General features: G+C 44.6%; 1 protein-coding gene across 5 annotated transcripts in view; it reads left to right on the top strand.

Annotated features, from left to right (window-relative positions):
- The window catches only part of WT1 (WT1 transcription factor), a 48452-nt gene extending 21579 nt beyond the window's left edge, over positions 1-26873 (top strand). For 4 of the 5 annotated variants that reach the window (XM_040258954.1, XM_040258955.1, XM_040258953.1 and 1 more), the window contains 5 exons: positions 15813-15909; positions 17932-18082; positions 22402-22491; positions 23085-23177; positions 25767-26873. In XM_040258954.1, coding sequence (XP_040114888.1) covers positions 15813-15909; positions 17932-18082; positions 22402-22491; positions 23085-23177; positions 25767-25888 — 553 coding nt within the window. In that variant the 3' untranslated portion in view covers positions 25889-26873. Of the gene's footprint in view, positions 1-15812; positions 15910-17931; positions 18083-22401; positions 22492-23084; positions 23178-24032; positions 24089-25766 lie in introns of all 5 variants that reach the window. The other variant, XM_040258951.1, reaches the window with a different exon arrangement.
- The last annotated feature ends 636 nt before the right edge of the window (positions 26874-27509 follow it).

Genomic DNA, 27509 nt, shown 5'->3' with positions numbered 1-27509 from the left:
CAAAGCAGGGGACTCTCTGGGTTTGCAGGATAGAGACAAGGACTGATTTAGTCCTGTCTCTCCTGTTCCTTTCAGCGTGGACTGGTGCAGTGGTTTCTTTGTCTTCACTTCACTTCCCTGCTGCTGCTTTCTCTCCTCTAGCTTTTCAGCTTTTCCCCCTTTTCTCTTCGGGCATATATTCAATTCATGTATAAATTTATAGAACAGAAAATCCAATTTTATAGGAAAGGAGATTAACACTTCCTGCAGCAGCCCCAATGAAACTACTGTTAATATTATGTTGCATACCCATCAGACCTTTTCCCATTTGTGTCCTTTTCTTTTTTATTAACAAATGATTGGCTTCAACTTAGATCTGATTCAGCAAAGGTAGTTCTGTAGGCCATTGCAGAGTTCTGTGGTTTTTTTTTTTGAAATATTCTCAATCTCTTAAAAATACTTTGCTTTAAAAAATATTTTGGGCTTTATAGACTTAGTGCCTCAATACTGTGTTTCTAACTATTCTGTTTTAAAGCAGGGAATGAGTTTTATCTTGTAAACAGAAGGATAAATAACAAACCTGTTCAGGTCAGGAGAAGAAAGAACTACTGAGCGGAATACAAAAGGAAGGTGGTGATGAAGGGGGCCCAGCTGGGAATGACGAGCATGGTGGACTCGGTACAGGAAGGGGTTAATGAGGGTCCTAGTCTGTTGATAAAGGTGTGTGTTGGAGTTTGAGAAGGTATATAAGGTCTATAAGGTGATTTGAGGAACTCTTTCATGACCTCAAGGAGTCTTTTGGACCTCTCATGTCTATGGTTCCATCATGGGCCTTTTTGAAACCCTCTGCTTTACCACTTATTCTTCTCCTTGTCATCAACCCCCATGCCCCATCATAATCTCTAACTAGAAAAACATCAGTATAGAAGCTGCACTCATAAAATGTCATCCAAATCACTGCACCTCTGGAATGAGGGGCTGCTGCCTATTTTAGTAGGGTTTTTTCTTATTGAAAGTGAACACGTTCATTTATTCTAGTTTTATTTCTAACTCTTCACTTTAAAAGCAAAGCTACAGATGTAGTGTTCTTAAGGCTAAGATACTAACTGTATCAAAATGGAAACAGCTTCCCCCCCCCTTGATTATAAAAGTAACACAGGCTTATTATATAATGAAAAATTCAGACAGTACCAAAACATTATAAAGGAAAAAGTCGGGTGTTATCTCACCACACAGAGATAACTAGTGTTTAAACATATTGGGGTATATTTGTATCTGCAAAGAAAATATTCTGGAAACATTTACTGAACTATTAACTATCGTTGCCTCTGAAAAGATTAGAGGGAAAGGGCAGAAGCCTGATAGAGATGAGTTTAAGAGATCCCTGGTGGCTCAGCAGGTGAAGAATCCCCTGCAATGCTGGAGATGTGAGTTTGATCCCTGGGTTGAGAAGATTCCCTGGAGAAGGAAATGGCAATGTTCTCCAGTAATCTTGCCTGGGAAATCCCATGGACAGAGGAGCCTGGTGGACTACTGTCCATGGGGTCGCAGAGAGGTGAACAAGACTGAGCATGCATGCACTCGGACTAGGAGGAGATGTGCTGGAGACGTTGTATTAAAATAACGCTTCCCTGGAGTTTTGCAGCAAAAGGAAGCTAAGAAGTGGGGTTCTAGCTCAGTAGGGAGAGAGGGTCAGGAAAAGTTGGATTTTTAAATATTGTTTTGATTTATTTATATTTAGATGGAAGCACTTGCCTGTTTGCTATTGAGACATGATCAGGAAGAGTGAAATTAATGATGGGAGGGGGTAGAATTGCTAGAACAGGGTCCTTGAAAGAGAAGAGGCTTCATGGGCATCTAGGAGCTGAGATGGTTCATCTAGTGGTAATATTGGTTACCAAGAGCTCTTTGTTTCTAAGGATATTAACCCTTTGCTTGTCATATATGCTGCAAATGTTTCCTCTGTTTGGTATTACATTTTAACAATATTAATGTTTTTCTGTTAGAAATTTTTATTGTCATAGCAAAAATGATCAGCTTATGTTTCATAGTTTCAACTTTTGGCTTTTATATTATGCCTAGAAAGATTTTTCCAATTCCAAGTTTGTTTTTTTTAATTTACTTTCTATCTTTTGGTATATTTTTTGATTGAATTCTTAACATTTAAACATTTAATTTATTCTCAACTTACTAGACAACTGGATTCCACCTTAATTTATTTCCAAATTTATTTCTAACTAGTCCTATCCCCAAACTGCTTTGAATAATCCATCCTTATTACCTTTATCAATTCTTGTCTCATTCTATGTATGTCAGATGTCCCTATTTTGAATTTCCTTTTCAAGATTTTTTAATCTTGAAAAGATTCATGATCTTAATGCTTCTGGCTTCAAACATCTGTTTGAGAGCGAGTGTGATTCCTTTTAACGTATTACAAGGTTTTTCTTCTGTTTCTTCACCTTGAAATACTTTATGTTACTGATGTCAGCTGAAAAAGTGAAAGTCACTCAGTCATGTCCAATTCTTTGTGACTCCATGGACTATACAGTCCATGGAATTCTCCAGGCCAGAATACTAGAGTGGGTAGCCTTTCCCTTCTCCAGGGGATCTTCCCAAGCCAGAGATCAAAGCCAAGTCTCCCACATTGCAGGAGGATTCTTTACCAGCTGAGCCATCAGGGAAGCTCAAGAACAATGGAATGGGTAGCCTATCTCTTCTCCGGGTGAATCTTACTGACCCAGGAATCAGACCAGGGTCTCCTGCGTTGCAGATGGATTCTTTACCGTCTGAGCTACCAGGGAAGCCCTAATGTCAGCTGTAATGTGGTGCCTTTGAAAGAGAGAATTATGTCCACTGGCCTTCACATGTACCAATCTCCATTTCAGCTGGAGAAGCAGGAAAGGGCTTAGTGTTAAGACCACTGAGTTTGATTCTGGGGTTTTAGGGAGGATTTTTTTTTTTTTAGGTAATTGAGAATACTTGAGTAAAATTTTTCAGATTTAAGAATTTAAGAGTGTATGAGCAAGCTGGGTGGGAGCCTTTGAGAACTCAGGCTGCAAAAGATCCTGCTAATTTTCCCCACATAGAATTTGTCTATCATGTGAAGTTGGGACACCTGTTCTTAGGGTGAAACTAGGAGCAGTCTCTGGCCAAAGCGTTGAGAATATAGAACCCAGTGAGTTAGATGAACCTGGGACTCTGATGAACTAGCACTTCAAAACCAGACACATGTAAGGGGAGATCCAGCTCTTTCTTGTATGGTCTGGTGAGGTCGTCTGTGAGAACATGAGTTTCTATGTTTGTATGTGTTGAGGTAGGAAGCATGCCTAAAAATATTCTTCCCAGCAGTAGCAGTCAGTAAGTAGAGTGGGATTTCTTTTGAAGGGGAGCTGTATTCTCCCCAAACTATTGTGGGAAACTAGATTTTAAATTGCTTTTAGCTCTGCTCTGAGTGTAAAGTAAGAGAGAAAAGGCAGTTGGAGGAGGTTTGTATACCATTTCAAATGGTGAGGAAAGCTTGATGGTTCATAATGGCTGATTTATACAAACGTTGTTATCAGGCTATTAACCACTCAGCCTATATTCCCTATTAAACAGTGGCCAACAGCTAGACTGCATGGAAGTGAGAGCATGAACTGTGGCTGTAGTGAAGCTCTTGAACAGGGATCCAAACAAGTTTCAGTAGTAATAGCTAGCATGGCTGGAACAAGTGGTCATTCTCCAGAAGGTAACACTTTGAAGGACCTTTCTCAGTACTCACTTACAGGTATTGTGTTTTGGTATGTTTGTTGAAAAATAAATCCGATTACTTTGAGATAACTGTTATATATTAGCAGGGCTTTTTCTATAGCAAGTGGCAGAACCTCAGTTGTAACTGGCCTAGGTCAAGAGGGAATTTAAATTTAGCAGCTTACTGTATTTTAAATCTCCTTGTATGGATTCAGGAGCTGAGACAGTGTCTTTAGAACACTGTTTCATTGTCCTTTGCCTCTGCTCTCCTTTGTGTTGGCTCTCTTCTCAGACAGGCTCTCTTTATTGTGACAAAAGTAGCTGTTTTTGACAGTTTCATAAGACAGTTTCCCTTTTGGTCCTTCTCCACCAAAGGACCTAGGGAAGGCTCTGATTGGCCAGGATTGGGTCTCGTAGCTAGAGAATACAGTGATCTGATTGGCTAAGCCCTAGGCATGTACACACTCCTGGAGCCTGAGGGTGGATTCGAGAGGGGTAGCTCCCTGAATGGAGAAGAGGTCTACCTTTCCAGAGGAAGGTGGGCAAAAAGATAAAAGGACACTCGAGGGATTTGAAAAGTCAGAATTAGTGAAAGTGGAGTGAATTCTCTTTCCCCTCCAGATATGATGTGGAGCTGGATGCTGCAGGGATGTACAAGACCTGGATAGAAAATAAGGATGGAGTAGGGATGGGGAGCCTTCTTTTGAATGCTCATGAAAGAAGTGTTCATTGAAAAGCATAATAGTAAGAATTATTAGTATAGTATAATTTTTAATGGAAAATGATATACAAATATTTTAATTATACATAAAAAACAATAGGTCTTTTTCTTGAGGTCTGAACTGAAATGAAACACCAGAAGGCAGGAAGAAAATAAATTTTTCAAGTAAAAATATGGCTGATTGTTTTCTGCAGACTACTGAGGAAATCTGATACTCGTAAATTATCAGTTACTTATGTTTTTTAAACTCAGTCAGGTTTAACTTGATCATTTCATTTTTATATTCTGCTTTCTATGCTGGATTAGTTAAAGAAACTGCATCTTTCGATCTTTGTTTTCAGTATGCTTGTTCAAACTATAGGGAAATTATATTTTCATTCAGTAAAGCTTTAAACCCAAACATTCTGGTGTGACCACGAGGCTTCCCAGGGGACTTCTTGACCCTAAGCCTCTAGGACTCATCAGTTGAAGTCCTACTGTCTCTGGCTGGTCCGTGTGTATGGTGAGCATTTGTGTATAGGGTTATTGTTTTGTTGATTTTTTTTGTTAATAATTGTCCTCTCTTGTCTCTTTTGGAGAAGGCGGTGGCACCCCACTCCAGTACTCTTGCCTGGAAAATCCCATGGACGGAGGAGCCTGGTAGGCTGCAGTCCATGGGGTCTCGAAGAGTCGGACACGACTGAGCGACTTCACTTTCACTTTTCACTTTCATGCATTGGAGAAGGAAATGGCAACCCACTCCAGTGCTCTTGCCTGGAGAATCCCAGGGTTGGGGGAGCCTGGTGGGCTGCCGTCTATGGGGTCGCACAGAGTCAGACACGACTGAAGCGGCTTAGCAGCAGCAGCAGCAGCAGCTTGTCTCTTTTATGCTGTAACTGCCCTCCCTGCCCCCACCTCCTCTCTTTTCATACTCTGATTTGTTGAAGATAGCAGGTCAATTGGTCAGTAGAATATTTCACAATCAGGTTTGGCAGATTGCTTCCTCTTAAAGACTTTTAACTTGGGATGTCCATGCCCTGTTTTCCCTATAAATAAGTAGTTAGATCTGGAGGCTTGATTAGATTTGGGTTCCTCTTTTTTTGGCAAGAATAATTGAGGAATGGTGGTTATGTTCAGTTTCATCTCTTGTGTTTAAACTTTCAGGAAGTGAACTTTAAAACGTGATTCCATTGCTCTTTTCCCTCGAAACTGGCACACTAGACAGGGGTGATGGTTCTCAAGGCTTGCAACAAAGTATATTTTCTTTTTGCAGTGTATTTTCAACACACACACAAAAAATTCAGGCATCTCAGCATCTTATATATAAGCCTAAGTAGCAAAGATGGCGGAGAAGGCAATGGCACCCCACTCCAGTACTCTTGCCTGGAGAATCCCATGGATGGAGGAGCCTGGTAGGTTGTAGACCATGGGGTCGCACAGAGTCGGACATGACTGAAGTGACTTAGCAGCAGCAGCAGCAGCAGCAAAGATGGAGCGAGAAGGGTTGATGAGTAAATTTCATTTTCTAGATACACCAGAGTATGAGGTTTTCCCATGTGTTTCCCTTTAAATCTGATTAATTCTGCAGAGACAAGAAGAAAGAGGTGAAGAATGGGGGGGTTATTCACCTGGCCAAAGATTAGAGGTGGGAGAGAGAAATCACAGGTGGAGGTTTCCCCTTTTTGAATATTCATATCAAATGCTAGTTGCCCTCAAAAGGCTCTCTCTTTTTTTAAACTTCTTCTGTTGATAAGGGATTTCAGGGCAGCTCTGGTTTTCCTCATCTGTAAAACCTCAATTCCTTTTTATTAATCTTCTTGTGCCTGTGAAATATCAAAATTAATCATTTCTAAAGAAGCTACTCTTTAAACATTAAGTTTTTTCTGGGTCAAACCTCAATGTACAAGTTTTTAGCAGGAAGAGGGCTCATAACTTGTGTTATATGAGGGACATTTTCCTGTTTTTACAAACTTTCTAAGGTCACATGATTATGTATTTTAAAGCTGTCTACGAAAAGTAAATTTTCTCAGGATACATTTTAATGCATTTTAAAGCTGTTTAAGAAAATGGACAGTCCGTGTCACAGCCAAAAGCGAAGTCATGAGATGTATGCTCTGCTGATAATTTCTTCCGCTTAGTTTATTTTCCCAGTTAGGTAGAAAGAAATTTTCTTGTAAAAATTTTGTTCACCGTCAACTGCTCTATTGCACACAAGCAGACCATTTCCTTCAGTGTACTTTGCCCTTTCTTATACCAAATAAATATTGTGCCTCCAAGCAGAAGCTCAGTTATGCTAAGAGTACATATTTGAACTTGCCCCTCACAGCCCCCATTCTCCTATCCCACTCTCACTGCATTTTTCAAACCTTCAGACATGGATAATTTCATTCATACTCCAGGAGAAAGGAGCTAGGGATTATTCAGGTGTCATGATGATAGAAGTGAACCCAGGTTGGGCTTGCACCACCAGAATTGTCCAGCTGGCTTTGAAGGAAGACGAGCTACACTGACCTGGATGCAAACGCCCTGTCTGCTGCTTGCCATCTATCTGACTTTAGGCACATAATTTGATCTTTCCTTAAACCTCAGTATTCTGTGCTTTAAAATGGGGATAGCACTGTTAAATGCCACTTGTTGAGGGCATACCATGCACCAAGCAGTGCTTTACTTAGCGAATCTCATTTGTAACTGTGATGGGGAGTACTGTTTTTCTCATTGTGCATGAAGCTGAGGCCAGAAAGGCTAAGTCATTTGCCTCAAGTGATGCCCTTAGTGACTCCTAGCATTGTGCTAAGGATAAAAAGTATGTTTTGTTGATCTCAGTCGGGCTTCCTTGGTGGCTCAGATCTGCCTACAGTGTGGAAGACCTGGGTTCAATCCCAGGATTGGGAAGACCCCCTGGAGGAGGGCATGACAACCCGCTCCAGTATTCTTGCCTGGAGAATCCCCGTGGACAGAGGAGCCATGGGGTCGCAAAGAGTCAGGCACGACTGAGCAACTAAGCACACACATAGATGATCTTCCTGACCTAGGGATTGGACCTGGGTCTCCCGCATTGTAGGCGGACCCTTTAGTCTCTGAGCCACCAAGGAAGTCCAGATCTCAATCACCAGGCTTAAAAGAAAAACATGGGAAATAATTTCTGTGGTTGTTAGTAACCTCATGCATATAACTGTAGGCCTGAACATTTTGTTAGGATAAGGTTACCGAGTGATTTTTACTTTTGCTCCTCGTATAGCTTAACTCTTTGGTTTTCAAGCAAATGTATAAAATTGGTTATTGCTTCATTTTACAGAGGAGGAATCTGAGTCAGAGTTTAGATGATTCACCCATGACCAAAGAGTAAATAAATGATAGACATGGGCCTGGAACACAGGCATTCAGATGCAAAACTCATGTTCTTTCAGACTGATCTTTTGGGTTAATCTAGAGATAAAGAATCTAGGTTAATTTAGCTCTGTTAAATATATCTGAAAGAAACCAAACAAATCCAGTTTCTTTGGTATGGTAGCCTGAATAATGACCCCCAAGGATATCCAAGTCTTCTTCCTTGGAGGCTGTGAATGTTGCTTTCTGTAGCAAAAAGGGACTTGACCGATGTGACTAAGTTACGGATCTTGAGATGGGGAGACTGTCCTGAATACCTGAGTGGGCCCTCACTGTAATGAGTGTTCTCATAAAAGGGAGGCAGAGGGAGATTGGACTACAGAAGAGTGACTGGGGATGTGATGAGGCGGGAGGAGGTCAGAGTGATGTAGTGATGTGAAGGAGGGGCCGAGGAACGTGGTGAGTTCTGGAAGCTGAAAAAGACAAGGAGAGAGATTCGCCCGTAAGTCTCCAGAACAAAGTAACCCTGCCAACACATAAACTTTAGTGCAGTGAAGCTTATTTTAGACTTCTGGTCTCCAGAATTGTAACAGCACAAATTTGTGTTCTTTCAAGCCACCAAATTTATGGTAATTTGTTACAGCATCTGTAGAAAACAGATACACTTCAACTTGTGTGTTAGTCAACTCTGTTGTTCCAAATCTGCGACCCTAAGGACTGTAGCCCACCAGGCTCCTCTGTCTGTGGAATTCTCCAGGCAAGAATACTGGAGTGGGTTGCCATTCCTTTCTCCAGGGAATCTTCCTGACTCAGGGATCGAACCTGGGTCTTCTGCATTGCAGGCAGATTCTTTATTGTCTGAGCCACCAGGGAAGCCCCATACTTCAACTTACTGCACAACAACTGTGATTTTCTGTCTGTAAGTCAGTGCTTAAGCCTACTTTGAAATGGGCCAGTGATGTTCAGAGGTGAACCACTGACCCCTATAGATGATAACTTCTGGATTTTGGTCTAGCAGCACTGACCATTCCTGCTGTTCAAGTATGCATCCTTTCAAACTTTCAAGGGTTAGGAAGATTCTAATGCTGAAACTCCAGTACTTTGGCCACCTCATGCGAAGAGTTGACTCATTGGAAAAGACTCTGATGCTGGGAGGAATTGGGGGCAGGAGGAGAAGGGGACGACTGAGGATGAGATGGCTGGATGGCATCACTGACTCAATGGACGTGAGTCTGAGTGAACTCCGGGAGTTGGTGATGGACAGGGAGGCCTGGCGTGCTGCGATTCATGGGGTTGCAAAGAGCTGGACATGACTGAGCGAGTGAACGGAACTGAATGACTCGGTACTTAAAGAATCAGACACATCGCCACCTCCATTCCGTTGCCAGGTAGGAGGAGGCAACAGAATCCAGAGGGAGTTTTCCAGCTTGCAGTTTAAACTTCACTGCTCAACCTTTAAAGCAGAGGTTGCAAATTGATTGCCCTTAGGCCAGAGATAGATTTTGTCTGACCTGACAGTGATTCTTTACAATTTCGGTTATTTCCCAGAATTTAAAACTCAAGTGATCTCACATAAAAGCTGTGATTTCTGACTTTTCTGGAGGATGGAAAGATCTGGCAACATTGGGGTTATGTTATCAGTAGTACTTGGCTGGTAGATCGGATTCCTCGCTGCCTCCTTTGGGCAGGGGTGGGGTGGCTGGGCTGGCTGTTCCGTCAGTTTGATGCCATCTTTCTTTCCAGGACCTTCGTCATTTATTTTTCTCACTTGCTTGGCCCCTGTAGGTACCTGAGTTTGTGGCTTTGCTTTAAGGGAAAAAAAAAAAAAAAACAAATCCGTATTCTGAACAGTTTAGCGAAATCATTGACCCTTGGCTGATAATCATGGAAATTCATGGAGCGAGGTGACAGAAGAGTTGAGACTTTGCCTTAGTTTTTGCTTAAGTGAGGCAAATATCTTAGTTTTTAAATAGGAAGGAAAAAAAAAAAAAACCCAGTAGATTCTGGAAACCATAGAGCAGTGAGATTAGCGTGAGTTGTTGGTAAAGCTATTAAGCTGGATTTTGGAAAGCACATAGGGAAAAAAACAGGAGTTTAGGAACAAAGATGTGTTAATCATGCACAAGGCAATGCTCAAGTCTGTTTCTAGAATTACTAGTCTCCGTGGAAGGTCACTAATGTAGTTTAGTTGATCTTTATTGCAAAAAGGCACGATAGTTATTTTTTGATACCTTTGTGGATAGTTATAGGCTAAGTACTTAAGTGAGTGATTTGTGCCTAATTGAACCAAAAAACCTAAGGAGCTGTGTTAAGTACCTTCATCAGTCTGTGAGTGGTTTCTCATGTAGTGCTCCAGGGTAGGAAGAAAGCAGCAGTTGCGTTAGCCTCAGCTTCCTCTCCCGTATGGTCCCCTGCCTGCACCAGACCCACCGACTGTTCTCACCTGCTGGCCCCATGGCTGCCTTCATTACACCTCACTGTCCATCCCTGTGCTTTCCCTGCTCATCTTGGCCAAAGAGTCTTCAAATACTTTTGCTCTGCCATTCAGCTGAATCCAGTATTCTATCTATCAGAGTATTTCGCGAGGCAACAAAGCATGGAAACATTTTATAAAGCGCCATTTTTTCCCCCTAGGAAAGTCCAGCCTCTCTCAGGCTTGGGTCACGTGCCGTGCTGTGCGTAGTGCCAGGGCTCCTTTACCTTCCTCTCATTCTTTGGTTTGCAAGGAAGTCACTGTGTGTGCATTTCGACCCCGAGGGAGACACGGGACTGGTGGGATTCATGCTCTCTCTAGAAGCTGCATTCTGATACCAACTGGCTCCATGAGTAATAACACCCTTGTCTCTGGGTCATGACAAGTTTTTACCCCACCTCTGGGGCTCTGTGATTCCTTTCTTGAAAGGAGCATCTCTGGCCCCGGAAATCTCTTCTCTAGGCTGGTAATTCCTTGCCCTTCTTGAATGGCTTAATGGTTTCAGACCTCTAGTTGTCCTGCTCTCACTCCTGTTTGGCTCATCCACAGCATACTTTCTATAACTTGTACGGGCTGATCTCTTTGGGGATAAAGCTTCGTTTCACTTGAGTATCTAAATTAGCAGCTGGTTCTTAACAGTGGCTATTGATGCAGCGGCAGCTGCTGTCTTCCTGAGCCCTTTCGCAGATTGATTCCTGCTGATGACTTTTGGCTCTCTTGGACTTAACCCCATCTAAATGACTAGATTCTTTATGATAGCTTCCCTCAGGTCGTCTCATGGAGAGGCCTTTTAGAATCTTTTCACTGCCTGAATATCAGAGACCAGTTTTACATACTGTAAATATATGCAGCAACAAGGAAGAGCCTTTCTTCTTATGAAAACATTGAAAAGGTACTTTTTAAATGTTGAAATGATGTGAAATGGGATGGAAAGCAAATGCTTTGGAAGCCAAAGCAAAAAGATTTCAACAGTTGAGGATGACTCTCTAAAGGAAATAGAATGGAATTTGAAGGATAAATGTGTGGTCCTGAATTGCAATAAAAAACAAAAATCATGCCTTCAGGTTCAAGGTTGGAATACCTGGCTTAATTGTGGTACATGCTACGGTGGGAGTTGGAGATTTCATTTGACTGAGGAAGATCGCCGTGACTTGAGTGCTCTTATGTGTGTTAGCAGTAATGCTTTGTCCAGGTTGAGAGGGGGAGCCCCAGACCCTCTACCAAGGGATTGAGCCCTGGCAGCTGGTGGGCATAATGCATCGTATTGACTAGCATATTGACTTAAAAAAATTTTAGAATGAAATTTCTTTGGCTGAGGCATTGCTCTCCATTGTTAGGTGTTTGTTACTTCTGTGATTCTAAAGACTTCTGTGATCCTCCCTTCTCACTCCCTTATATAAATACAGTTCTCTGGGACTAAGCCTGCTCTTTGAGAGGGACCTAACAAAATGAAGGGGATGAAGAAGAGGATGTTCTGGATGGCATGGGAATTAGATGCCAGTTCACGTTGTTATAGTTGAGAGAGCCCCAGGTCTGTAGTCTGGAGAGCTGTCTTCAGATATCTGAAGGATTGTCATGTGGAAGAGAAGTTAGATTCGGCCCATCTGAGGGAACTGTTTTAGACTGGGCACCTTACTTGAGTCAAAGTTGAGAGGTGCAGAAAGGAGCAGCTTGGTCTCTGTTTTCAAGGCTGTGTTTACGGTACAGTGGAGGAGACACACCCAGATGGCTGTAAAATAGTAATACTCTGGTTCTCTAGGAGACATAAAAGAGGCAGATTTATGCCCAGTTTAGAAAGGCCTTTCCCAACAGTTAGACTTCCCTGGTGGCTCAGACAGTAAAGAATTGGCCTGCAATGCATGATACCCAGGTTCCGTCCCTGGGTCAGGAAGAACACAAGTGGAATGGGCTGCCTTGAAAACTAGTCACCAGTCATGTTGTCCTGCTGGTAAAGATGAGCTGGAGGAAGTCGGAATAGATGACTTTTCTGCCTCTATTAATCTATGGCTCAAGCCCCTCAACTGGCTTTGCTTTTCTTACCGGAGAGAGTCATTGCTAAGCTGAATGCCCACGAGTTGAACTCAGTGTTCTGGGTGGACCAGGCTGGAAAGAGTGTGAGGTGGCATAGTTTCCCCCAGGTGGAATTGCATTGGTGTGTTTGTTTTATGGAGCCAATGAGAATGGACCCGGCTGTTTTTCTTGTTCACGGACGTGCTAGAAGAATCCAGTGGCACACTTGGCGGGTACAGTCTTGCTGCTTTTGTTGGTTGGTTACATCTGGTTGTGAGGATCATGGCATCCCATTTGAGTGGGGCAACATTTCATTTCCTGGGACAAGTAGGCTGAGAAAAGTCGGTTTCCCGTATTTCTCACCTCCAGGAATCCAGGTAACATCCAGAGATGAGCTGCTGAGACCGGAGACTCCAGGTTCTTCCCGTTTGATTTGTTATTGCTGTTTAGCTGCTCAGTCGTCTCTGACTCTTTTGCGACTGCTTGGACTGTAGCGTACCAGGCTCCTCTGTCCATGGGATTTCCCAGGCAAGAACACTGGAGTGGGTTGCCATTTCCTCCTCCAGGGGGATTTTCCCAACCCAGGGATCGAACCCAGGTCTTCTGCATTGGCAGGTGGGTTCTTCACCACTGAGCCACCAGAGAAGGCTTTCCCCTTTGACACTGGAACTTGAGAATAATACAGACTTCTATTGTTGGGTCCCTGAGCCCTAGAAAACATGTATGTCACATCTGGGCTCCGTGCAGAAGGCCCAACCAAGCAAAGGCAGCCTGGGAGGCAAAATGTTCTGGTAGCACCATTCCTGTTCTGTCTGTCCTCTTTCTGCTGCCGGATCACCATTCTCATCAGCTTTCCTTTCCTCACTGTCGATAGAATGCAATTGTAAGGAGGCCAGACAGGACCTTTCTCTTTTGGCAAACACGTTCTAAAGTTCCAAAAGGCAGACACTACCTGAGTTGGGCATTTCCTCCCAGTTTTGTGTGTCTGACCCTGGGTCGGCTCTTTGGGACATTCCCCCCCCCCGCCAGATATGTCAAAAATCACCTGAAGGGTGTGGAGATGAGGTGTAGGAGGTTAGAGGGAGCAGAACTGCCCCCCACCGCCCCCAGCTGCTCTCGTCACTTTGTAGGAAGGAGACGGGCAGTTCTTTCTAGAAAGCCTGGAGCCGGAAACAGAGGTAAAATGCTACAGCTGCTGTGGCCTCAGGGTGTGTGGACGTGAGTGTCGTCCTGACACTCTTCCCTTCCAGGAAGTCTCTCCCCTGGGTGAGTGAGAGCTGAGCCAGCCTTGGATGGAGTGGGCTACCTGCCTCCTAACTTGGGCCCCTGGGACTCTCTAGAGTAACAGAGGCAGAAGGTGGGAGCTCTCAGTCCTGACAGTTAACCTTCACCCAGAGGCTTAAAAAAATGCATGGACCCCAGTCCCCAGAGGTAATTTTTAAAAAAATAAATACTTCTGATTTAATTTTTTTTGGCACAGTCACTTTAATTTTTATTAAGCGTATGGTTGATTTACAATCTTATGTTACTTTCTGCTGTATAGCATAGTGTATCAGTTATACATGCACATGTATCTACTCTTCTTAGATTCTTTTTCCCATTAGGCCATTACAGAATATAGAGTTCCTAGCAGGTCTTATTAATTGTCTATTTTATATTTGGTAATGTGTGTATGTCAGTCCGTTTCCCAGTTTATCCTTTCCCCCACCTTAATTTTTTAAGAGCTTTATGTATTTCCATAGTGGACCATTCACCCATCTGCAGTATACAATTCAGGGGTTTTAGTATATTCACAGACTTGTATGACCAGTACCACAGTTGGAGGACGTTTTTAACAGTCACCTGCTTCCCTGATAGCTTAGTTGGTAAAGAACCTGCCTGCAATGCAGGAGACTCCTGTTCGATTCCTGGGTCGGGGACATCCACTGGAAAAGGGATAGGCTACCCAATCCAGTATTCTTGGGCTTCCCTTGTGGCTCATTTGGTAAAGAATCTGCCTGCAATGCGGGAGACCTGGGTTTGATCCCTGGCTTTGGGAAGATCCCCTGGAGAAGGGAAAGGCTACCCACTCCAGTGTTGTGGCCTGGAGAATTCTGTGGATTATAAGAGTCAGATACAACTGAGTGACTTTCAGTTCCACTTTACCAATCATTCTCCATTTCCCCTCAAAATCCTCAGTCCTCGGCAGTCGACCACCTATCTACTTTCTATCTCTATAAATTTGCCTCTTCTGGACATTTCTTGTAAAGAGAATCATACAGCAGGCAGTCGTTCGTGACTGACTTCTTTCTCTTAGCATAATGTTTTCAAGGTTTGTCATGTACTTCATTATCACGTATTTCATTCCTTTTATCCTCAAATAATATTCCATTTTAGGAATATACCATATTTTGTTTATCCACCATCAGATGACAGACGTTTGGGCTGATTCTCATTTTTGGCTATTATGAGTAATGCTGCTAATGACTACAAATTTCTGTGGGGAAATATATTTTCATTTCTCCTGGGAATACACCTGGATGCAGAATTTCTGGGTCACATGGTAACTTTCCATCTAAGCTTTTGAGGAACTGCCAGACGTGGTTCAAAGCAGCGTCACCCGTTTACAGAGGCTTCATAAAACTGCCCACGGTGAGTCGAGCTGCAATTATAGCGTGCTGCCCTGTGGGTTGCAATTCTCACCTGGCCCCATTTGGTGGTGGTGGTTGTAGTTTTTGTAATCTTTGACTACACCCTGTGGCCATGCGGGAGCTTAGATCCCCAACCAGGGATCAAACCCACTCCTCTTTCGTCTTAAGTACTGGACTCCTGGGGAAGTCCACTTGGCCTCATTTGGAAGTAAAACAACTGAAGAACAGAGATCAGCTTTTACCCAAAGGAGAGAATATTTTTAGAGCAAAACATCCACCCCTTGCAAGGTGTTCTTTCCAACCTTCTCCATCCCTCAGCTCTCACTAATTAGTCCAAGGCTAACTGAGCTCTGGCTCGGGGACTGGTCAGTCTAACGCTGGAGAAAGTGTCCACCTAGGATCTGGCTTGGCTCCAAAGAGTTAAGTTGATCTGGAAACCTGATCTGTGGTTGAAGTGGAGCAGAGCCCCAGATGTGTAATCCCTGCTTCTAAGGATGTGACATCTCTTCTTGTAAGCGTCATCGCTTTCTTGGTGCTATCTGGTAAAAACTGAGTCATGAGGTGCCGACAAAAAAATCCCTTGCATTCAACGTGAAATTTGAGGCATCTGCTCATTCCTGAGATATTCACAGCTGTCAGCCCTGCTGTCTTGATGGTAAACAACTTGCTGGGAATGAACTCCTGCCACTGTGACTTTTCCCTGGCTTGTCTGAGAGAGGCATGGACCCAGCTGGTGTGCCCTGGAGAGTGTGAGGGTAAGGGACTGCGTGGGGGTCACCCGAGGATTGAGCAGCTCTGCCTTTCACAAAGCGCTGCTTCCAGTAGCCCCAGTGGAGGGAGGCAGAAGCCAACCGAGGTGCCCCGAGAGCTCTGAAAGGACATTCGTCTCACTGCAGAGGCGCATTGCCCTGAAGTGTGCCTGTGAACCAGCCTGAGTCCTGTTCTCCCTTCTCTGTGTTTGCAGCCACGGCACGGGGTACGAGAGTGACAACCATACCACGCCCATCCTCTGTGGCGCCCAGTACAGGATACACACCCACGGCGTCTTCAGGGGCATTCAGGCGAGTACACGGGGCCCCGGCTGCCTCTTTCCTTCCCAACAGCCTCTCACGTCCTCGCTGCTGGCCGTTTGGCCCTGGCAAGTCTGTTCCTAACCATAGGCTCCTGTGTCAGCAGAGATGTGCCCTCTTCCTCTGAGGCAGGCTGAGGGCTCTTCTCCTTTCCAGAGGCCAGTGTGGATGCAGCCACGTCACTCAGCTTTCTGCAGAATTCCCTTCTTTCTTCCTTCACTGTTTAATTCACCTTCTCTAGGGTAGGCTATGCACATCTTATGTTGGCGCTAAATGCTTGAATTAATGACCTGGACTCTGGACTTCTAAGACTTGTTCTGCACGGGCAAGTGCCCAAAGGTAGACTCTGTCTTTACTAAGCAAGAGTGAGGAAAGGAAAGTAAAATGGAAACTGGACGAAAGGCCATCTCCCAGAGCCTCTTTTGTGCGTTCAGAACCACGCACAGTTACCAAGGGTTTGTATTTGTGCCTTTGGCGTGTGACTCTATGGTTGCAACAACATGAGTAATGGCTGAGATACTTTCTCCAGAGTAGCCAGCACATTAGAAATAAGTTGTGTGTGGGCCAAGTTCCCACGTGATGTGTGGAGCACGTGCTCTGAGATGCTCTGAAGAAAGTTTCCAGAGGCATCATGAAGATAGAACAGCGTGTACCCGCATCCGAAGCCTTCCAGTGGTGAGAATAAAGGTGGGGGTGACGGAACTATGGACATCTGGTGGAAGTCAGACAAGTAATGTCAGGCTTCTCCACCAGGACTGGCTGACATTGACAGCTCGGTTTTATTCCCTGTTGCCCTGTGTACTGCCTCTGGGGTGAATTAGAGGAACTGTACGAAACTCCTTTTCCCTTCCTTTTCATCAAGCCCAGTTTATCAGACTTTCTGTCGAGGTCTGTGTTCATTTTCTTCCAGAGTGGACCAATCAGACACAGCTGGCTCCTCATTTAAACTTATTGCATCTTTTGCCTTAAGACACTGGGGCCCATCAGTAGTAGAGCCGTATGGCACTACTGTATGTTTACTTCAGAAAAGATTTGCACAGCAAGAGGTGAAATAAGAACTTGAACATATGCTGGTGGATGGTATGGCAAGTGCCCAGGGCAGGTGTGGGTAAGCTTAGAAGTGGTCCCAGGTCTTAAGACAAACTGTGGATGTGCTCTTGGGCCCTGACTTGCACATCTGTGTGAGGAGGAGGAGGCTTCAGTGGTCCCTCAGGCACTTGGTTGCTTGTATTTATGACTCACTGGTCCCCGGAGCCTAAGGGGCATTTGCCTCACTGTTGCCCTCTAGCTTCTTCTCATGGAGGACCAACCATGCACACACACACCTCCAGGATAAAGGTGATCCACAGAATGCCCCGCGATGGACAGAGAGTGGGCAGAGGGCAGACACACAGTGCTTCCTGGTGTCTCTCGTAAAAGATCATGTTGGCAACACTGTGAGCTTCCTGTGGTTTCAGCCCCCTTCACAGACAGAGCCCTCACCTCCCAGGATGTATTCTTTTTCCTTGTCATTGACTCACACGTGGAAGGTTGCTCAGCTGGGGGCTCATTTTTCTCTAATAAGGAGTTCCCAACCCATTGCACATAGGGCCCAAGGTCATGTGGCTTGGTGTCCGAGTGGGAGGGAATAGAATAGAACCTGGGGCTTTGACTTCCAGACCTCTCTGCTTCAAGATGAGAAGCTGAGAAACAGGAAAGATTGGGAGCTCTCCCAGTGTGCAGCATTTCTTTTCCCGATGCTCTGGATCAGCAGCCCTAAGACTGACTTCATCTCAGGTCCCGGTTCTGATTGATCAGCAGTGATGATCTTAGGGCAATGCACTGTTGAATGTGCTGCTCTGTCATCCACTAGCGATGTCTGCTTTGGGCACCTCAGGTGTGGTGGGGAGTGGTTTCAGGCATCACATCCACTATCCCTCCTTTGGGAATACTTCAAAGCTCACTTTCCTTGGGATCAATGTGAATGTTCACATGTGGCTTAAAGCCTCTGTTTATCTTACGCTCTGCTTGCAGGATGTGCGGCGTGTGCCTGGAGTGGCCCCGACTCTTGTCCGATCGGCATCTGAGACCAGTGAGAAACGCCCCTTCATGTGTGCTTACCCAGGCTGCAATAAGAGATATTTTAAGCTGTCCCACTTACAGATGCACAGCCGGAAGCACACTGGTAAGTGCATTCACCGTCCAGTCTTGGCTCCGGTGGCTCAGGGGCAGCTTAGGAGCCCCTGCTTCCAGCTGTCACTGCTAGGACACAGGTGATTTCTGGAATGCAAAGTAGGCACTACTTTCAAGTGATGGAAAAAGGCTGCCAGGCCATTTTGTATCCTGAAGTTCTATCCTTTATTAAAAAAGGGAAGAGCAGAGTAGGTAGATAGCACCCCACTCCAGTACTCTTGCCTGGAAAATCCCATGGACAGAGGAGCCTGGTAGGCTGCAGTCCATGGGGTCGCTGAGAGTTGGACACGACTCAGTGACTTCACTTTCACTTTTCACTTTCATGCATTGGAGAAGGAAATGGCAACCCACTCCAGTGTTCTTGCCTGGAGAATCCCAGGGATGGCGGAGCCTGGTGGGCTGCCGTCTGTGGGGTCGCACAGAGTCAGACATGACTGAAGCAACTTAGCAGCAGCAGCAGAGTAGGTAGAGAATTTCACAGAATTAGAGACCTGGCTTGAAGTCTGGTTTCACTACCAGGTGGTGTGACCTTGAGCAAGTAACTAACCACTCGTCAAACTTCATCTGCCTTGCATGGAAAATGGAGATGATAGCCTCCCTTATACAATTGTTGAGACTAGATTAACTTCTAAAATCAAATTGAATGAAAGGAATTAGAGAGATGAACCATCTCTTACAGTTCCCCCAGTCAGTAAGTCTGAATAAATGTTCTTATTAGTTTTACAATAGTATTAGCATCTCTTAAGGGAGAGGAACTAGCCTGGGGGCTTGGTAGTTAGATGATTCTAGGAACTTGATGTGCAAGGTCATTCTGGAGACTTAGGATGAGATGGTCCAAAGAAGAGCTTAACTGCTTGGGTTAGTAATAACCAACTAGGTAAGAATGGGAAAATGGCTTCTAGGTTTAATTTTTGTTTTCAACCCCCCAAAAAAGATGATTTTTGATGATGTTTTAAAGAAAACTGAAAAAAAAAAAAGAAAACTGGATTTTCCCACAGGTTACAGGGTCTGCCTCTGGGAGAGCACTGGCCATGTTTGGTTGTTGGCCATAGTGAATGTGAATATCGGTTTCACAAATGTCTGTTCTTGGTTGGCCTTGTGGGCACTAGATGGAAATGTGACTGAGTTTCCCGACAGGAAATCAGGGCAAAGCGTAGGCTTTCCTACTGGGGAGCTGGTACCATTTTTTCCCCATGATTTAAGGTAGCTTCTTTGTTTTAAGTACCATTATTGTTTATTATTGCTTCCCTCATAGCTCAGTTGGTAAAGAATTGCTTGCAATGCAGGAGACCCCGGTTTGATTCTTGGCTTGGGAAGATCCGGTGGAGAAGGGATAGGCTAGCCACTCTAGTATTCTTGGGCTTCCCTTGTGGCTCAGCTGTTGAAGAATCCGCCTGCAATGTGGGAGACCTGGGTTCAATCCCTGGCTTGGGAAAATCCCCTGGAGAAGAATATTGGCTACCCACTCCAGTATTCTGGCCTGGAGAATTCTGTGGACTGTATAATCCATGGGGTCATAAAGAGTCAGACACGACTGAGTGACTTTCACTTTCACTGTTTTATTGTTACTGCAGACTTTTCTTTGGGGAAGCTGAAGAAGAAAATGAGCTGGGTTCAGATCTCTTTAGACCACTGGCCTTTGCTAAGCCGTTGTGTCTGAAGGCTACAGTTCTGGCATAGACCTGAGTTTACACTCAGTCGACCACCTGCTTTAAGCTGAAGATGAGACGTTGCATGTTGTGTTGTTATGTATTTCCCCAAATGAGATCATTTGAAAAGTATCTGATTATAAGGAAAACGATAAAGTAACATTCTGCCTGCTGCTGCTGCTGCTGCTGCTAAGTTGCTTCAGTCATGTCCAACTCTGTGCAACCCCATGGATGGCAGCCCACCAGGCTCCCCCATCCCTGGGATTCTCCAGGCAAGAACACTGGAGTGGGTTGCCATTTCCTTCTCCAATGCGTGAAAGTGAAGTCGTTCAGTTGTGTCCGACTCTAGCAGCCCCATGGACTGCAGCCTACCAGGCTCCTCTGTCCATGGGATTTTCCAAAAGTACTGGAGTGGGGTGCCATTGCCTTCTCCAAAATTCTGCCTAGACAAATACAAGAGAATACACTGAAGGCAATGTGGTTGTAGAAATTATAATGGAAAAGAGGCACTTAGGAAACAGTAAGGGTTAGATGTCTGTGGGAAGGGAAGGCAGTAAGAAATATAGCCATGACCCTCAGACCTGCTGGAACCTTTAAGAAACTCTTCCTTGCAGAAGACGAGGAGGGAAGGGTATTTAACATCACTGAAGTCCCCTTCTTGAAAGAGTGCCATCTTTTTGTGTCTATTCCTAATAATAGTACAGACTATTATGTTAAGAACCTTTTATTAAATACTTTCCATGGGCCAAATTCTCTACATTCGTTATTTCATTTTATTCTTACACAGAAAACAATTATCCGGTGGGTAGGATATAGGGAAGACTCAAACTCATGCCTTTTAACTCCAAGTCACAAGCCCCTTGCTCAAAGAGTCGATGGTGTGTTTTGGAGGCAAGACATAAAAAAATGAAAAGGGAGGAGAGAATGTGTGATGACTGAGGGAGTCTGGAGGCTCTGAGAAGATTCATTCAGAGGGTATTGTTTTGAGTGAGCATCGTTTGTTTCTTGGAGAAGGAAGGGCTTGGGTTAACCAATAAAGGGTAGGCAGGGTCGGGCAGAGAAAGTAAAGGATGAGCAGAGGCAGAAAGGCAGAAAAAAGACATGAGACTGGACAGAAAGAAGTGTTGCTTTTTCCAGCTTGAAGAGCTGAAGTTAAGGCACTGGGCTGGATATCAACTGAAAGTTGAGGAAAGCTTCCTGCTCTCAGGATTTTCCAGTCTGGCAGACGGTGGATCTGACAAGGCCCCACGTCAGCCATTCTGTAATGACGGAAGGAAAGGTTTTCTAAGTGAACAGGAGGCTTCCAAGAAGGCATCGCAAAGGAAACAGCATTTGAGAGGGACGTGCCATAGAGTTTATGATGGGTTAGGGATCTGGAGATAGGGATGGAGGGTGTCCAGTGTGAACGAAGTACAAGGCAGGGTTCAGGAATGGTGAGCTCTGTAGAGCAGGAATATAGATGAATTAGGGAAGCAGAGGCGGTCTTAAGGCTGGAAAGGTAATCAGGAACTGCCCGACAACAGAAAGAGCCAGCTGATCCTGGGATGGCTTGCTCTCCATCCCAGAATGCTGGTGACTCAGAATTCTCATAAGAAGGTGGGACGGTCCAGGGTTGCTCAGTGCACTCAGGGGGCGCAGCTCCTGGGATTTGGCTGAACTTTTTCCTGCAAAGACAGGGGCAGGGCTTCTCCATTGTGAGGCAGGAGGTTGTGTAATCCCATTCGTGTCTTCTCTCGAGTAAAGGGATACCCAGAACTCTAAGGCTCTGGCTCCTGGTTTAATTTGAGCATCTTACAACCCTGGAGTTGTTTATACCTAAATCAGGGATGGGAAGTCAGTAGCAGAGAATACCAGAGCCTTAGGCCATAAAACATAAAGTACTTACTCCACGGGGCCAGCTCCAGGGGACATCCATCCCAGAATTCTGCCACAAACTCAAGTCTTGGACTTAAGACCGCTTTGGTTTATTATTTGTTTAAATATTAGCTGCCAGTATTTTTTGAGCACTGCCTCTGTGCTAGGCTCTAGGCTAAGCCCTTTCTGTGGATGGTCTGTGTAATCTGTTTATAAGTCCTTGGAAGCTGTCAGGTTATTGGCCCCGTTTCACACTGAGGAAATGACACCTCACCCAGCAGATTGAAAGAGCTGGATATTCCCCACCGTGTCAAACTCCAGAACCCGAGTTCCCTTTGCTTCCAACTCAGCCTTATTCACCCAACCCCTGATTCTGAGCCTCCTGCCCATGAATGTATGTATGTAGGTGGGACTTCCTCCTAACCCTGTGGTTTGGCATGCCTGCATGCTAAATCACTTCAGTTGTGTCTGAGTCTGTGACCCTAAGGATGATAGCTCGTCAGGCTCCTTTGTCCTTGGGAATTCTCCAGGCAAGATATTGGAGTGGGTTGCCATGCCCTTCTCCAGAGCATCTTCCCGACTCAGGGATTGAACCTGCATCTCTTAACATCTCCTGCATTAGCGGGCCAGTTCCTTACTGCTAGAGCAACCTGGGAAGCCCCCTAAGGTTGACAGCATATCCCTGAAACCTTCCACCCAAGTGCCTTTCAGCATTTGGGGATCCTTTCAGTCCCAGTAAGAGAAGTTGCCTCTAATGAGATCTTTATTTCCAAAATCATTTTCCAATGGAATACGTGTCTTCCCCAAGGTGAGAAACCATACCAGTGTGACTTCAAGGACTGTGAACGAAGGTTTTCTCGTTCAGACCAGCTCAAAAGACACCAAAGGAGACACACAGGTTTGTAGGCTCCCTTCTCATTGCTGGCAGTATGTTCCCTTGGATCATGGTTGATTTTGTGATTCTTTTTATTGTTCAATATGGGTGTGAGAGGGTCAGCCATTTTTTAAGTTTCTCCAATAATTTTCCCTGCTGGGGATTTACCTTCTCTTAAAAAAAAAAAAGAAGAAAGAAAAGAAAAGGAAATGCCCCACATTTCCCCTGAAAACCACAGAGTCATGATACTCCCACTAGCAATTTGCTGATGATACACTGAGTGTCAGTAAAGAACACGGGTGGGTGGAGAGCAAAGTCCCATCTGTAGTGTGTGATTCACTTTTTCAGTCTCAGACACAGCTGAAACTTCTCTGAGAAGCTGGACACTTGTGGTTAAGCAATAGTTGTTCCCAAGACAACAGGTCTTCAAGGATTACTGTGCGGCATTAGGTGGCCCCTGCTGGGCCTGGGGTGTTGGGGAAATCCGAGGGCGAGCCAGACACTGCAGGTATGGCTGGAAATGCCCAACTCCTCAGGCCACCGGGAAGCAGGTCTTGTGGGCCTTGCTATGCCCCCACGTGGTTAGGGCCGCGGCTAGACCTTCTCTGTCCGTTTAGGTGTGAAACCATTCCAGTGTAAAACTTGTCAGCGAAAGTTCTCCCGTTCCGACCACCTGAAGACCCACACCAGGACTCATACAGGTAAAACAAGTGCGTAAACTTTTCTTCACATTTATTTTTCTTTATTTTTTTAAACTACTGTTGAATGGAGTTGCTTGTGATGCGAGAGATTGGAAAAGATGAGTGGAAACGTTCTAAACAGCTTTAGATTCAGGAGACAGAACAGTGCATGGCTGTCTTTAAATAGTAACATTGTTTAAGAAGGAGTGGGGGTGGGAGGTATGGATCAGAAGAGATGTGAAAAGAACTGTTTTCAGGAGTGTCCAGAATGAAGTGAAGAGATAAGCTAAGTCCCTGCTGTTCCCAGTTTGTTGCATCACATCTTTATCAGTTTGATAGGATAATCAGCCTTGGAGGAAAATAGCAGAAATTCTACAAGCCAACCACTTGTACTCCTGAACGTTTGCATTTTATAACACTGTTTTCAGAGACCTGAATCTTTGCTCTGCTAAAAGTTAATGCCCCAGGAGCAGTCATGGTTTCTGCCAGACTCATATTGGTGTGTGGGTATTATTTCCTTCATAGTAGAATAGAAGGAGGGACTTCCCTCCTTCCCTCTGGCCCAGTGGTTAAGACTCAGCATTTTCAATGCAGGGAGCACAGGTTCAGTCCCTCGTCAGGGAACTAAGATCCCACATGCTGCATGGCCAAAAAGTAAATATTAAACAAACAAAAGGAATAGAGGGAGAAAAGACATTTATTCACAGCTGCTGAAAGTTTTTGCTTCTCCACAAGGCTGGTGTGATTCATAATGGAAATAGCACCATCTTTGATGTGTATTTCCTAGCTTTAGAGGGAGGACCAATGCTTAGGTTATCTCATTTTATCTTCACAACATCCTTGGAAGAAAAGTAGGATAGGTAACATTTCATCCCCATTTTACAGATGAGGAGACTGAGGCACATAATGATGAAATAACTTTGTTTAAAGTCCCAAAGCTAGTAAGTAGGAACCCCAGTTCTGTCTCTTCCCAGCCCACCTACCCACTGCTTCTTTACTGGGGAAAGAGTCTGTGTTCACCTTGTGGCCCAGGGAGGAGAGAGAATCAGGAGGAGACCCCCTGGTCATCAGAGTTGAGTTCCCTTGAGAATTTGAGGAGGATGATGACCGGACAGGAGAAGAAGTTAGGATTTGTCCATTAGGAGGTGACCTTTGACAGCATGGTTGGTAGTGGGAGCAGGGGACAGGAGCCAGATCAGGAAGGGCAGAGGGACAGTGAGTGGGAGGCGAGGAAAGTGTGAGCTGTGACCCCTCATGCAGTCCTGGATTCTCAGCCCCAGCAGACTGTGCCTGCAGACAGTCAGAGTACCTGTGCCCCAGAGTCAGTGAGATGGACAACTCATTCCCTGACTCGAGTACCTTTAATGTCACTTCTTTGCCTTGGTCCTGAGCTCATAATTTGGTGGGGAAGAGTTATCATCCCTGGTACCCTGCGCCCTACCTCATGCATGTCTGTACATGTACAAAATGACCTATGTCACCAGCAGACTGTTTAATATCTAACTGGGAGCTATAGTTGATTAGCCTCCAGTTCTGACCGGGGGACAGTGCCTCCCCTGGGATATTTCTCAGTGCTTGTCCCATGCAGTATTTCTCAGAGAAGGACTAGCTATATCCTGAGAACCTCCCCGGGTGGAGGAATTGGCTCCTGTGATGTTTTTACTTAGGATAAAGCCACAGCTGTATTTCCATTATGCCGAGGCCCAGGAAGTGTGATGCAACAAAGTGTGTCCTACAGACAGACCTGGATTTGGAGTCAGACAGACCTAGGTTTAAGAAGTCCTGCCTGTGTCTGCACTCACCTGAGGTTCTAGCCTCATCTGTAGAATGGGGATAATAATGCTTACCTTACAGGTTGTTGGAAAGAGTACATGAAATTATATATATTATGTATAATTAATATATATAATTTTATATGTGTGTATATATATAGAAATATGATAACCAAGCACAGAGTTTAGTACATAGATAGGCATTCAGAAATACTAATTATCTTTCCCATCCAAAATGAGACTTGGAAGAAACTTCTGAAGCCTCCTTAGATGGAGAAGCCTCGATTTTTTGTCAAGCTTTTAAAAAATCTCGAAACCATGGCTCACCTCAAATCTTTTCTATATTACAGACAGAGATGTTAAAGCTATAGTTGCAGCTACGCTGCTGGGTGGTGATCATTAACAGTATCCTGTGTGATGATCCTAAGGCCCTTGCCTTCCAGTTAAGCTCAGTCCCCTCCTTAAACAGCAAACGGGAAGCGTTTACACAATTCACAAAACTGGCTAATGACAGGGGTTTTGTTTTACCAAGTGTTTTCCCCCCTTGATTAAATACGAAGTGCCCAGACATTTCCATTACCTAGATTCTCTCTGTCCCTCCCATTTCCCAAGTCTTCTGACTCAGTGACATTTTGTAATTGTCACAGCATTTTAATCCTGGAGGCCCCAGAGATGCTGCCAGGTCAAGGCCGCCTTGTGAGATGAACTAGGTGTGTGAGCTTAGGGAACGAGCTAGAGGGACTCTGGAGTGCGTGCCTTGCGATGATTTAACTCAGGCCTTTGGTAGTTGAACTTGCAGCTCCGGCTCTCCACGGCAAGTGTCTCTGACTGGCCATTGTGTCAACAGGTGAGAAGCCCTTCAGCTGTCGGTGGCCGAGTTGTCAGAAAAAGTTTGCCCGGTCAGACGAGTTAGTCCGCCATCACAACATGCACCAGAGGAACATGAGCAAACTCCAGCTGGCGCTCTGAGGGTCCACCGCGGCCCCCGTCCTACGCCCCCGGCAGGACAGCGCGCGAACTCCTTTCAAAGCTGACTGTAACATTCCTCCTCGCTCGCCTGTCAGAGAAGGAAATGGCAGTTGATCTTTCTTCATCCAGCGTCTGAGACAAGATGCCTGTACTACTGGATTCTACCAGGTTTGCCCAAAGGAGTTGGTCTCTGCTTAGCCAACTTTGAGTTGACTCGTAAGGCCCTGGAGAAGTGGCTCTCAGTGTCCAGTTAGTTAAAAGCCCGTCGCCGTTTGGTCTGGATTTTCCACTGTAAGCAGAGCCACTGTTGGTGATGTTCCCCCGCCCCTTCTCACTTTACGCTCATTTTCACGAGGAATGGAGTCATTGTACCATTTTCCATCATAGAATATTTATGGGCCCGGGCATGTGGATGTGTCTGCTAATGTAAACTTTGTCATGGTTTCCATTTACTAACAGCAACAGCAAGAAATAAATCAGAGAGCAAGGCACTGGGGGTGAGTCCTGTCCGACATTCCGGAGGTTAGGCAGGCTGCTAACCTGGACCAAGCAACTTTTAAAACTCAAGCATTTCAAGCAGCTGGAAAAAAAAAAAAAAAGAATCACAACTAACCAGTACCTCTGCAGAGATATCTGAAAGAATCTTAACATTCAGTTAATTCATTGTTAACGTTAGCACAATGCTCTTAAGAAATCGTGCTTGAGGATCTGAGATTTTGTTTTTGTGTTTCTGTTTGACTTTGAGTTGTAATCATACACATCTTCAGAGATGTACATATCTCCTCACACAAAGGAAGTGGAATTCATTTTTATCATTTGGGATGTCCTTAGAGTATACAGACCATGCTGGTTATGTGGCTTCAAGTTGTAAAAATTAAAATGACTCTAAAAGAACATAAGGGCTGGTCCAGAATTTCCACGGATAAGACTGTTCTTAAGTAACTTAAATAACTTTGGGTCTCCAAGTATATGTGAAAAAAAAAAATGAGACTTAATAGTGTGAGGAAATCCATTGTTTAAAGGTGGTTGGGTGTATGTGTGTGTGTTTTGTTTTTATTTTTTAAGGGAGGGAGTTTATTATTTACTGTTGCTTGAAATTATTGTGTAAATATATATATCTGATAATGATTTGCTCTTTGACAGCTAAAGTTAGGATATGTATAAATGTTAGATGCATCACTGTTTTGGTGTTGATCTTCCAACATACTGATGATAACACTAAAAATGTAACCTGCATTTTTCACTTTGCTCTCAATTAAAGTCTGTTCAAAAGGAAAGTGGTAAGATTCTATCGGCTGTATTGTGTTCACATCTTGGGGAGAGTTGAGCCTCTTTTCCACAGGTAAGATGCTGACATGACATCAGTGACCACTTCAGACTAATCAGATCGTGACCATTCTTTGTTTCTCTCTGTTGAAACTCAGGAGGCAATTACTAACCCTAGAAGCAGCCAGAGAGCACTGCCCCTTCCTCTCATCATAAAGTAATTGTGATCACAAGGGCTTATGGCTGGACGGGGGGGACTTGTGTTTTCAGAATCATTTTCATCAGGCTATCATTGCATCAGTTCTTATTCCATGTCAGCAAAAAAGCCTAGAGAGATGTAAATAACTGTTCTTTA

This window comes from Oryx dammah, unplaced genomic scaffold (assembly GCF_014754425.2).
Source record: "Oryx dammah isolate SB20612 unplaced genomic scaffold, SCBI_Odam_1.1 HiC_scaffold_17, whole genome shotgun sequence".
NCBI lineage: Eukaryota > Metazoa > Chordata > Mammalia > Artiodactyla > Bovidae > Oryx > Oryx dammah.
The sequence above is the reverse complement of the archived record's forward strand: the minus strand, read 5'-3'. Positions and strand labels throughout refer to the sequence as shown.